The sequence below is a fragment of the Microtus oregoni genome, unplaced genomic scaffold (genome assembly GCF_018167655.1).
Source record: "Microtus oregoni isolate MIOR12 unplaced genomic scaffold, Mior012 000013F_ref0000133, whole genome shotgun sequence".
Lineage (NCBI taxonomy): Eukaryota > Metazoa > Chordata > Mammalia > Rodentia > Cricetidae > Microtus > Microtus oregoni.
The window spans coordinates 12,905,633-12,917,826 of NW_024543072.1; the positions used below are offsets into that span (position 1 = coordinate 12,905,633).

Below are 12,194 nucleotides of genomic sequence, written 5' to 3' on the forward strand. Positions count from 1 at the left end.
GTCAGGAAACATCAGATACCCTCAGGGTGGAGGTGGGGGCAGTTCCCTCCTAAGTTGACTGACTGTGAGCTTGGGAATTATTTTTAAATTCCATTAGGTTCTCTCATTGGAACTATCTTGATCTGTCCTGGTCTTGTAGATAGGGTGTTCTGAGACATTGCCTCTTTCAGAAATTGTGCAAACTCCAACTCTGGTCCTAAGATTTGGGCAAGAGCGTATATAGCTTTGTTGAAATAGTCTTAGCCGTGGGCACTGGGCTTCTAGTCTCATCTGAGAGAATAATAAGCTTTCTTGCCCAACACGAAGGATCCTGAATCCTGGAACATGGCTACACTTTGATGTGTTTGAAAGACAGTATTTGTGTTTCACTTTGAAGTAGCTCTTCTTCCTTAGCAGGCTACAGGATGCCTAAAGGCCAAAGAGAGAAAGTTGATATTAAGAAAAGAAAACAAAACAAAAAACCCTTTAAGTCCCGGGCACTTTCAGAACCAAAGATAAGGATGACAACAGGCTTAGAAAGTTTTTCTCTTTTCCCTTTCTTATGATGTCCACTTTGATTTAAATGTTCTTCCATCAGATTTGACTGAAGACTAACAAAAATGTTCAATGTCATCCCACTTTCTTAATAGAGAAGGATTTTCTATCTTCATGGTCTGGGTACCTGTGGTTACTTCTCTGTTTCCAGACCCACTGAGTTTCAGGGGCCCTATTCTAGCATGGCACCTTTAGGATATGAGATAATGGTAAATTACCAATATGCCTTCTCTAGGAGATGGAGGCCCCTTCCCCATGATTCCTTGTAGCCAGAACATGGATTTATTTGCTTATTTGTTTTAGAAAGACCTTACCTTAATCGCAGGTAAGAGTCTAGATGTACCTTTGACTTTCAGTTCCCAGAAAAGCACGTGATCGAATTTTATGCACTCATTGTGCTACTTACTGTCTATCTAAAGCTCCCTTTCCCTTCCTGCTTATGTAGTGAAAATCTGATTAAAAGAAGATGAGCATAACACAGGTAATAATGGCTGTTTGCTACAGCTCTGCCGACATGCAGCACACCTTAACATACTTTGTTGTGTTTTTATAAATACTTTTTTCTGTACTTAAAATTTGGGTTCTAGGAAACACATTTACAACCCATTGGTGATTCTTAATTAAGCTATTATATGATAGGTTATTTCAAGATTATTTTATTCCTTTAACAAACTCTCAACTTGGTAGGCAGGAAGTACAAATGTATTCTATTTTATAACTAAGAAAATGGAATCAGAGTAAATATATTGAGCAAATACTCATTGATGACCTTCTGTGTCTCAGGTGCTCTGAGGTCATTCACGTAAATGATGAAAACAGCTACAATACATGGCTCATTCATAAAACCTGCTAATCTCATACCTTCAAGCTCCCATATTCTCCAAATCCACACCAGCTATAACCATTGTTTATGGAGAAGAGGCCACAGTGGTGTCTGAGGCAATGCTGGAACCAAGTGGTGGGAAGGAGCAAGGCCAGCTGCAGCTATGGTCCAGAGAGTAGAGCAGGAAATCAGATCCCACAACTGCCCCAGAGACTTAGCTTGAGTCTGTGACTCTGGAGACCAGATCTAGTGCAGCTTTGCATAAATCCTGGAGCCTATGAGAAACATTAATTAGCTGTGATGAATGCAACATGCTAATGTATGATAATAATGTGTGCTATGTTTGCACCTTAGCGTCAGGGGAGATGGGTGTTAGGGATGATTAGTGAAACCTCCACAGCTTTTCTGTTATTCTAAAAACTATTCCAAAGTGAAAGTGGTTTTTAAAAATGAATCGTAATTTATCAGATCCAGAAGGAGAGATATAGCATCCTGGGGAGAAAGAATTGAACTTAAGGCCCAGGAGGGCACATGAGCATGGGAAAGAATAGAATTCCTGGGGTTAGAGTATACACGGCTATCTAAACTGAGTGGGCTAAAGGTCATAAGGAGTTGGGGGTTGGGAAAGTTGTTCTTTTGGGTCAGACTTATGAATATTTGAAGTTATTCTGTAGGAAATGAGAATTTATTAGAAAATTATAATTTACATACTTTGTGTTTTGAATCTTTTTGTTTTGTTTTGTTTTGATTTTTTTTTCAAGACAGGCTTTCTCTGTAGCTTTGGAGCCTGTCCTGGAACTAGCTCTTGTAGACCAGGCTGGCCTTGAACTCATAGAGATCTACCTGCCTCTGCCTCCTGAGTGCTGGAATTAAAGCATGTGCCACCACCGCTCAGGTTGTTTTGAAATATTTTAAAGATGTATTTATTTGTATGGTATTTTTGCTTGCATATATTTTTGTGTACCATATGTATCCCTGGTACCCATAGAGGCTGGAAGAAGGCATTGGATCCCCTGGAACTGGGTTTAAGGATGGTTGTGACTATCCTTGTCACATGTGGGTACAGGAAACTGAACCCTGGTTGCTTACAAAAGGAATACATGTTTTTAACCACTGAACCATCTCTCTCGGCCTGGTTAATTGGTTTGAAAGATATGTTCTAACACACAGAAGATGGACCATAGGAGAGTTGATGGTAATGAGACTCATAAGGAAATGGTCTGGGCAGAGTTGTGCTGCTTAAAGTCTTGTTGTGGGGAGAAACAAAGCATGAATGGAGAAGCATTGAAAGATAGAGCTCTTGTTCAAATGAACTAAACCCTAAGTAGGCAAGGGCTTTATTCTGTGCTCCTTTTTGCTTTTATTCTGAATTCTCACGCCCATGTATAATCTCAGTACAAATAAAGCCTGGCTGATGAAGGCTAGGCAAAGTGCTGGACCAGGTGCTCAATCAAGCCAGGGTATAAAAGTGCTAAGATGCCTCCTCCCTGTGCCAAGGATGCTTGGCAGCAGCTATAGAAATCTAATGACAGCATAGGCTAGAATATCCAGTTGATGCATTCTTATGTCCAGATTGCCTTCATCATCACACCGAGTCATTATATGATGGTAAAAGACACCTCGAGACACCACCCACACCCAGAAGCATGTGCCACACATCAGGGATTAGGCAGCTCCAGGGCCAGCTGAACAGTCATGGGATGCAGATACAGAGAGCCGAAATGCACAGCTATCCCTGGCCCTTAGGCTCATTGTGTAGCACACAAAGAAAACAGGAAACCACACCATTGACTGAGTTATTACTTTTGTCTTTGACAAGCATTTAATTTTGTTTGTTAAAGATTTGCTTATTTTTATTCGATGTGTATGAGTGTTTTGTCTCATGTGTGTAAGTTCACCACGTGTTCAATACTTGTGAGGCTGATGAGGACATTGGATCTCCTAGAATTGGAGATAAAGGTGGTTATGAGCAGTCATATAAGTTCTGAGAAAAGAACCTGGGTCCTCTGCCAGGACAGCAAGTGTTCTTAATTGCTGAGCCATCCCTTTAGTCCTGGTCTTAATTTTTTTTTTTTTTTTTGGTTTTTCAAGACAGGGTTTCTCTGTGGTTTTGGAGCCTGTCCTGGAACTAGCTCTTGTAGACCAGGCTGGTCTCGAACTCACAGAGATCCTCCTGCCTCTGCCTCCCGAGTGCTGGGATTAAAGGCGTGCGCCACCACCGCCCGGCTCTGGTCTTAATTTTTAATCAGCTTCACGAATCTGTATCTGAGTACTATTTTTTGGAACTATGGTGGGAAATAACCATGTTATTTCCTTCTCTTTGTTTCTGATCTCAGAGAATGGTACCATTAAACATCCTTGATGTCCGATTAGAATTCTGGTCATCTCAATTTGCTCTTCACTTGAGTGTGCTATAAGTTAATTAACAGTGATATGGGGCTCTGTAGAGCCTATGCTCTAATTCAGATTGTTTATTCTCTGCTGGCATACATCCTATTATTTAAGATGGAGTTGATATTAGTAGATGATGGCTCCAAAGTGACAATAAGAAACACCAGACTTCTTTTAGGCTGAATATGGGATTCTATATGTCATTCTGGTGGTTTTGTTTTAATCTCGGAATTGTAGTATCTCTCAGCTAGAATGCTTTCTCAACTTCTATAAATGTTGCTTCTTAGGGTTAATTGTCAGAACTCCAGAGAATGCTGGGGGAGTAGACATTTCTTAAGTGCAACTTTGACAGTTCCGTTAGGGCCCCGGTGGCACATATCTAGAGGAATGCATCTGGAGTTAAACAGATATCTTGTGCTTTGATTCATTAACCCCTTGCTATATAAATTGAGGTCAATGAAGCACCAGCAACAGCAGCAGCACCTTGAAGCTTGTTAGGCATCTATACTCTCACCATAAAGTACATAGAAAAGACTTGCACATATCTGTAGTTCGAGAACTACCAGTTTAATTTATAGTAGTGGCTTTCAATCCTTGCTGAATGTTAGAAACATCAAAACAAACATATCCATATCTTGTCCACCACCAGCCAATTAAATCAGGATCTCCATAGATGGAGCAAGGTTTTAGCATGTTCAAATGTCCCCATGAAAGAGCCCAATGAGACACAGATAAGCTATGCCGCAGGTTGCATTAATATTCCCCATGACCAGACCTCAAGGTTCTGATTTAGTTGGCTCAAGAAGTGTCTGTTGTCTCTTGTTCATTGGCGAAAAGAGGATTTAGTCATTGTTGTTGAGACCTTGTATCATGCAGGAAGGAAAAGTGACTCTTGAATACTTTTTCTCTATTGTTTCAAAGCCAGAGTCCTCTCCATCTCCTTAGGAAACATCAAAGATGCAACAAAGTACTGGATACAGCCTAAAGCCTCATAAAGATACCGGCAGATACCAAGCACATATACTTGGCTACCAGCTTCTATCTATATATCATAGAAAGTTATAGAGCTTGTACTACAGCACAAACAGGCAGAGAGAACTTAGCCCTTCCTTGGCATCATGGCCACAGAATGTTAGATAAGCCATGTACTTGTATCTTTGTTAATTGCATTATTATTCTATCTCAGTTCAACTGATTGTAATACCATCAAAGGGAAAGTTAAAGACATAGTGGGATACATAGTGACATCACATCCATAGAGGACAAAATAAAATTAGGCATAAACATTTATTCCAGAGGCAAAATCCTACTAATTGTCTTTGTTTTCTGGGATTTTTGGAACTCTGGGCCTCCGGTGACATCGATGGAGGAAGTGAAACTTTCTGCTTGATGACTCTCTGTCCTTTTAATGGTTTTGAGATGCCTCTGGGTCTCTAAGAGGCCTAGGCTGTTGCTGTCTGCTTGTCTCATTCAAGATTCCAGTTTAGTAGGAGCCCCTAACATGTATATGAGACTCTTCCACCCCTTACTCTTCCCTGTTTTATCCACAGCTGGCGACCTGGGACTCGGAGAAGGGCTTGAATGGCAGTCTGCAGGAAAGGCCCATGGGCAGTCGCCTCCAAGGACTGACTCTCAAAGTGGTGACTGTCTTGGTAGGATCATGGGGATGTCCTGGGAACTTCATTTTCCAGGTCTCTGACTCAGAGGCTCCTCTCTGGTTAATGTAGGGTTGGGGAGGGGATGTTGAGGTTCCATGAGTCCTTTCATACAAATTATCATGTGGGCCCACCTAAGGGAGAATGAGATGGAAGAGTCTCTCCAGGGACTTCTGGGACTTCTAGGAGAGATCTCCAGCATATAGAAGGAGGACCACTCATGCTGCTGGGCTCCTACAATGTCGATAGCAGGTTTCCTAGAATGATGCCTGTGGGAGGACCTTCTCCTGCTGGCCAACACTGCTGAGGATAAATGTGATAATAAGTGTGCAGTGAAAAAATGTTAATTAGTTATATTTTTCTACATTGTTTTCCTAGAATCTTAGGCTGTTATAATTGTGAGGCTTAGGTTAATATATTTTAAAATTTATTTTTCCCTTTGGAAGAACTTAAAATGTTCCCATTTGGGGATATCCCAGACACAGCTCAATTCCGTCATTTCCTCCCAGAAAACTCAGAAGCATTTGCCTGTAATCTTTCTGCATTCCTTATGTGTATACAATAAATGAGCCTTAAACCCTATTTCTTTTAACTAAAGGAACTCCATTAGCATTACCAGTGGACACTTTGCCCTCAGCCCCTTCATATTCAATTTCACACAAGAAGATATGATATGGGGTAGATGTTTCTAGATGGTCGTCTACCTCCCAGGGCATAGATAGTCTGTAGGTATGAACTCAGCATGGTTGTGGATTCATGATCTTGGGGTTTGACCCTTCTTCATCCGTTGAGTTACGGTATAGCATTATCCTGTTAATGGACACTTATTTCTAGTGCAGCTTGATAGATGAAATGCTGTTTTCTCACTGTCTAATATCACACAGTTTTATGTCCATGTATTATTCTACATGAAAACTGTCATGATTCTTCTGTGGCGACCATAAATGGCATACCCTAAGGACAGAGTCCTGTGTCCGTATGAATTCTGTAGAAGAAGGAAAGAAAAGACACCATTTTATTGTGGGGTCTGAGGGTTAGGATAGAGGCTAGGAAGAAATACACAGGACAATTAAATCCTCACTGCCCCATGCTGACCTGCTGGCTAGAGTACTGCTCCTGTGCACTGTTCCTTGACTGTCCATAAAGTGCTCTTAGAAAAGGGCAGGGGAGTTCAGTCTCTGGGTAGAAATTGGGTAAATACCAACATTACACTACTGTTGCTGCTCTTAATATCATTATTATCCACATTGGGAATGGAACCTAGGGCGTTATATATGCTAAATCTGAGGGGCTCCTGGCAGTAGGACCAGGATCTATCCCTGGTGCATGAGCTAGCTTGTTGGAGACCATTCCCTATAGTGGAATGCCATGTTCAACCTTAACACACTGGGGAGGGGTTTGGTCCTTCTCCAACTTAATAAGCCAGACTTTCTCCATGGCATCCCTTTACCCTTTGGGAGGAGTGGATGGGGGTGAGCTTGGGAGGAGGTAAGGGAGAGTGGGAAGAACAACTGTGATTGGAATGTAAAATTAAAGAAAAGAATAGAAAAAGAATATTTGCTTAAGCACTGAGCTATGCCCCCAGCCCTAATACTTACATTCTGATGTTGCAATTCACCAGATTGTCTCTGTAACAATATCCTGGAAATATATACCAATTAAACTGTTGTTGGTTTAAAGAATATTCATTCTGTTTTCTATAGGAAGAGCCTTTTGTGATGGTGGCTGAGAACATCCTTGGACAGCCCAAACGTTACAAAGGGTTCTCCATAGATGTGCTGGATGCATTGGCTAAGGCTCTGGGATTCAAGTATGAGATATACCAGGCCCCTGATGGCAGGTATGGTCACCAGCTTCATAACACCTCCTGGAACGGGATGATCGGGGAGCTCATTAGCAAGGTAAGTTCCAGGATCAAGGCCACAAAGAGAAGAATTTTAATACCTTTCTAAGTGATACCTAAATTTGACCCCTTAGGGCGATGCCAAGGTGCCTGTTTCCTCTCTGTCTTCCATGCTGTACCTATTTCTGATCTTTTATTTTCTCATACCCCGTCAGCCCTGACTTTCCCCTTCCTGTACATTACTCATTCCTGTCCAACCTGCCCCCTGTAATAAACCTTCTCTGTAATTCACCTTCTAATAAACCTCTTCCATTCTTGGACTGAAATGGGAAACTCATCCCCCTCCCATCCCCCAGCCATTGAGTTCTGCCAAGTGCTTGTTTTTTCATGTCTTACAAACTACAAGTGTAGTGTACACCTGTGCAAATGTGTGTGAGTGTGAGTAGACCTGTTCACATGTTGGCTTTGTTGTGTGTTGAAGGTGTGGCATCCTCACATATCTTACATTTCACATTGTGACCTTTTTCCTCCTATCTGCAGTGTAGAATGGAGATCACTAGTTTGTTCCTGGCTGCTTAGCCTGAAATAATCACACAGAAACTATATTAATTAAATCATTGCTTGGCCCTTAGTTCTATTGGCTAACTCTTACATATTAATTTAACCCATTTCTATTAATCTGTATATCACTACATGGCTAAAGTTCTGGCATCTGTCTCCAGCAGATGGCTTCTCTCTGACTCCACCTCCTTTCTCCCAGCATTCAGTTTTGTTTTACCCACCTAGCTCTGTTTCCTATAGCTCTACTATAGGTCCAGAGCAGTTTCTTTATTAACCAATGATATTCACAGCATACAGAGGGGAATCCCACATCACCTCCCCTTTTCTGTTTTAACTTTAACATAGTAAAATTACATATAACAAGACAGGTACCAAGCAGGAATTACAGTTAAAATATTTATATCTACTTTATCTTTTATCATATCTAAGGAAAACTATTTATCTATTCTTCAACTCCATCAAAGACTCCAGAAGGATATAATATCACCTAAGTAAACGATAAGTTCATTGTAAGTAACTTCCAAAACTCTAGAATCGACAGAGACTTCTCGTTGCCTGAACAGTCACCCAAAGTTCTTCTGTACCATTGGGGCATACATCTTTAGCCTATAGGCCCATAGTATCCAGCAGACTATTCCACGAAGCAAGAAATTTTAAAGATAGTTCTGCCTATATTGGTAGTTTTCAGTAACTTTCTGCTGTGTCCTGAAGAATGTCTGGCAAACTCTTTTATGAAACAGGAGCCCCAAAGGATGTCTCACCTTCTTTAGGAAAGTTCAGTTTTCTGTGGGTCTTGCATGTTCAGTTCAATAAGCAGTCCAGGCAAGAGCGGTTTCTTGACCAAATGGCTTACAGATTGCGTAAGGAGCCTCTTCAGTGTCCATCTTCCTCTTGAAGTAATTGGTGCTGCCAGGAGCAGATGTGTCTCATTGTCATGAAAAGTCTTAAGTTAATAATTTAAACATTTTAAATGCCATATTCTGAAGGTATCTGAAAGATTTGAAGAATACCTATATAACTGAAATATATCTCTATACATCTAAAAAACCTAACATGACTACAAGCATGACTATTATAGATGACTCTCTATTAACCTATATTTCTTAATTATACATTACATTTTTAAATGAGCTGTAAAAACACAATTACTTAATCAAAAGCAGAAATATATATACACAGTATAACAAAATTGACCTTAAATTTGTAGCAATAAACCAAGATCCATGCCAATGCAAATCTTTATAGCATATTCCCCTTTAAATGTAAAAAAAAATTGTAATCATTATTCAGTAATATGGGCGTAGTTCTCTCCAAACTGCTTCCGGCTTTTTATTGGGCAAAATATTTTTTGGGGTGTTCACCGCAACCTGTCAGGGGATCTCGGTCCATCATACCACATTAGTCTGGAATTAATCTATAGGTTCTCATCTTCTGTGAAAACAAAAGAAGAACCCCTTTTCCAAAGCAACATATCCTTAGACCCAAATTCTGAAGTCAAGATACCTTAATAATATACATGCTGGTTTAGCTTAGCAGCCCATACAATGAAATGCCTCTCTGTACTTAGCTCATTCATGGTTAAAAAATTCAAAGAAAATACAACAATATTCATAATCCAGACTCTCTGTGAATTTTCCACTTCCACATTACTTTTTTTTCTTTACTCCTTCTAATCTATGACTGTTTGTACTCTGCCTTTTTAAAGACTTTGTTTTTTTTTTATAAACTATTTGCTTTCTTTTATGACTCTCTATTTCTTCTCTCTCCCAAGCCTACATATATTTATTCAACACTGTGACTCCTTTAGAGGTCCTTTATGTCTGAATCTGTCCTATTATGTATCTGTAATTTACTGTCCAGGAGCGCTTCTTAAAATGCTAAGTATTTCTTAAAAACCTAAGTTGCGCCATTACTAGGGTATAAATAATACTTCCTGCTTGCTCTGCAGAGTCCAACATGGTGGAAGTCCTTTAGTGCTTGAGACTGCTGGGTGGGAGCCACCCTCTCTGCCTAAACTCTGATAACCAGTTGGCCCATGCTGCCACCAAGCAACTTGCAGTACACTATCCACAAACTCCATTTAAATGCTTGATAGCTGAACCTCCATATAGAGCCAGAGCCGCTTGTGCTTGTGAACCAGGAAGCTACCACTTACAGTTTTTACTGTGTCTCCAGGAGCCTTGCTTGTAGCAAGCCCATCTAGAAAAACAATTTGTGGCTACGAAGAAACTGTACTAAATGGTTCTTTTGTGTCTAGAATTCCTTTTCAAGCTTTCTCAGGTTTTACATGAATTTAGCTAGCACACATTGGAGCACCAGTTGGTAAGAGGAGGGCCACTTGTTGGTTCCTAGCCACTTAGCCCTGAAACACACACAGAAACTATATTAATTGAATCATGGCTTAATCCATTAGCTCTAGCTTCTTACTGGCTAACTTACATATTAATTTAACACATTTCTATGAATCTGTGTATTGCCATGTGGCTTTGGCTTACCGGCTAAAGTTCTGTCTTCGGCATGGCTACATGGCTTCTCTCCAACCCCACCTACTTTCTTCCAGCATTCCGTTTAGTTTTCCCTGCCTAGCTCTGTTCCCCTAAAGCTCTGCTATAGGCCCAAAGTAGTTCCTTCATTAACCAATAAATTCACAACATACAGAAGGGAATCTCACATCACTGCTAAATATATCCTCATTGAAACTCCTAGCCTGAAAATGATTCACCACCTCCTACTCTTGTTCTTGTTATTTCATGGCCTCTAAGTCATTTACTGACAATTATTTACAACAGTGACTCTCTCTCTACTATAACGGCTTCTATCACTCTTGACAATTCCTGACATTGCTGTGGACTACCCAGGACTCATGCCATCTTGTCTCCCTACAGTCACCTTTAGTGTAACCATTCCCATGTCTCTTATTAGCATCCTGTAGGACACCCTCTATACTACTTAGTGACCACAACCTGTTGTCTTTCCAATTTTTTGGGGGGGGAGGGGAAGCTTTCTCCTGATACGTAGGATCTTGTTTCCAAAGCCTATGTGGGGAGATACTAGGACTATTACCTTGCCACATTCCATTAGTTATTCTTGTAAAAGGAACTTTATTGCAGTAGAATTTAGATACTATATAAAAATTACCCAGTTCAGAGCTGCATTTCAATGATACTTAGCAATTGTACAGAGTTTGTGCAAGTCCCACTGTGTTCTAGTCTCAGAGCACTTCCATTGTCCCTTTGTGGTAACTCTTATATAATTACTTAGTTCTATTCTTACTCTCATCCCTTAGTCTTCTTGTGTCCTCTAGATCAGTGATTACCAACCTTCCTAATGCTGAGACCCTGTAATACGGTTCCTCATGATGTAGTGACCTCCAACCATAAAGTTATTTTCATAGTTACTTTTGTAATTTTGCCACTGTTATGAATCATTATATTAACATCTGATATGAAGGATGTTTGATGTGTAACCTTTGTAGGGGTTGAGACCCACAGTTTAAGAATCACTGCTTAATAGAGTTGCAGTTGGGGACACTGTGTATATGTGGAAGAATATGGTATGTGGTCCCTGGTGTGTGGATCTTTCCATATGGCAAACATATTTGAGATGTATCCATTTTTTTTATGTTTCTTTATGTGTTCGACACTGTAGCCTTCCTTAACCTGTGTACCCTGTGGTAAACCACACAAGCTCTTGTACAGTTCATTACATATGATTTTTGGTGTCCTTGATTTCTTGTTATATACATGACTTGAATCAATTTTATTATCTATCCTCAAAGTGTACAACCAGGTTTCTACACGAAATCTGTAAGTCTATCCAGATTAATTTATGGATATTTGTGGTTTCCATCCTCAACTGTCTCCCATTTTCCTTTGTTGGATGTCATGACTACATCCCTCAGATATGCTTCAAAGGTTTTCTTTTTCTCCTCAAGAAATCTAATAACCTTTTTTCCTTCTCAAAAATATGAGTTATCCTTCTATATTTGAGAAATAAATTAAGACTTCTAGGTATGAAATTCTACTTGCCATGAAACACACCCTATAAGCACAGGGCCTCCATTGTTAGTGGAGGAGTATCTCTCTCCAGTTACAGGAAGCTCTGAACCTGTGTTTTAATTTAGTTTCAGTGTGCCTCCTCTGGACCTTGCTTCATAAATGAGTTTTTCATCCATCCTGTGCTGTTAACCTCCCCAGCTCCAACTTAATCTCTTTCACAGCTCTTAAATCTGTTTTGAACTTTGCTTTTTTGTTTGTTTGTTTGTTTGTTTGTTTTTGAGACAGGGTTTCTCTGTGGTTTTGGAGCTTTGCTTTTTAAAAATACTCTGTGTGTGTGTGTGTGTGTGTGTGTGTGTGTGTGTGTGTGTGATATGCATATTATGTGTCTG

At 40.2% G+C, this 12,194-nt stretch overlaps 1 protein-coding gene across 2 annotated transcripts in view; it reads left to right on the top strand.

Annotated features, from left to right (window-relative positions):
• Grid1 (glutamate ionotropic receptor delta type subunit 1) overlaps positions 1 to 12,194 on the top strand; it is a 748,494-nt gene that overhangs the window by 614,633 nt on the left and 121,667 nt on the right. Inside the window, exons 9-10 of one of the 2 annotated variants that reach the window (XM_041662801.1) lie at positions 5,299 to 5,439; positions 7,107 to 7,304. In XM_041662801.1, coding sequence (XP_041518735.1) covers positions 5,299 to 5,439; positions 7,107 to 7,304 — 339 coding nt within the window. The remainder of the gene's footprint in view (positions 1 to 5,298; positions 5,440 to 7,106; positions 7,305 to 12,194) is intronic. The other variant, XM_041662802.1, reaches the window with a different exon arrangement.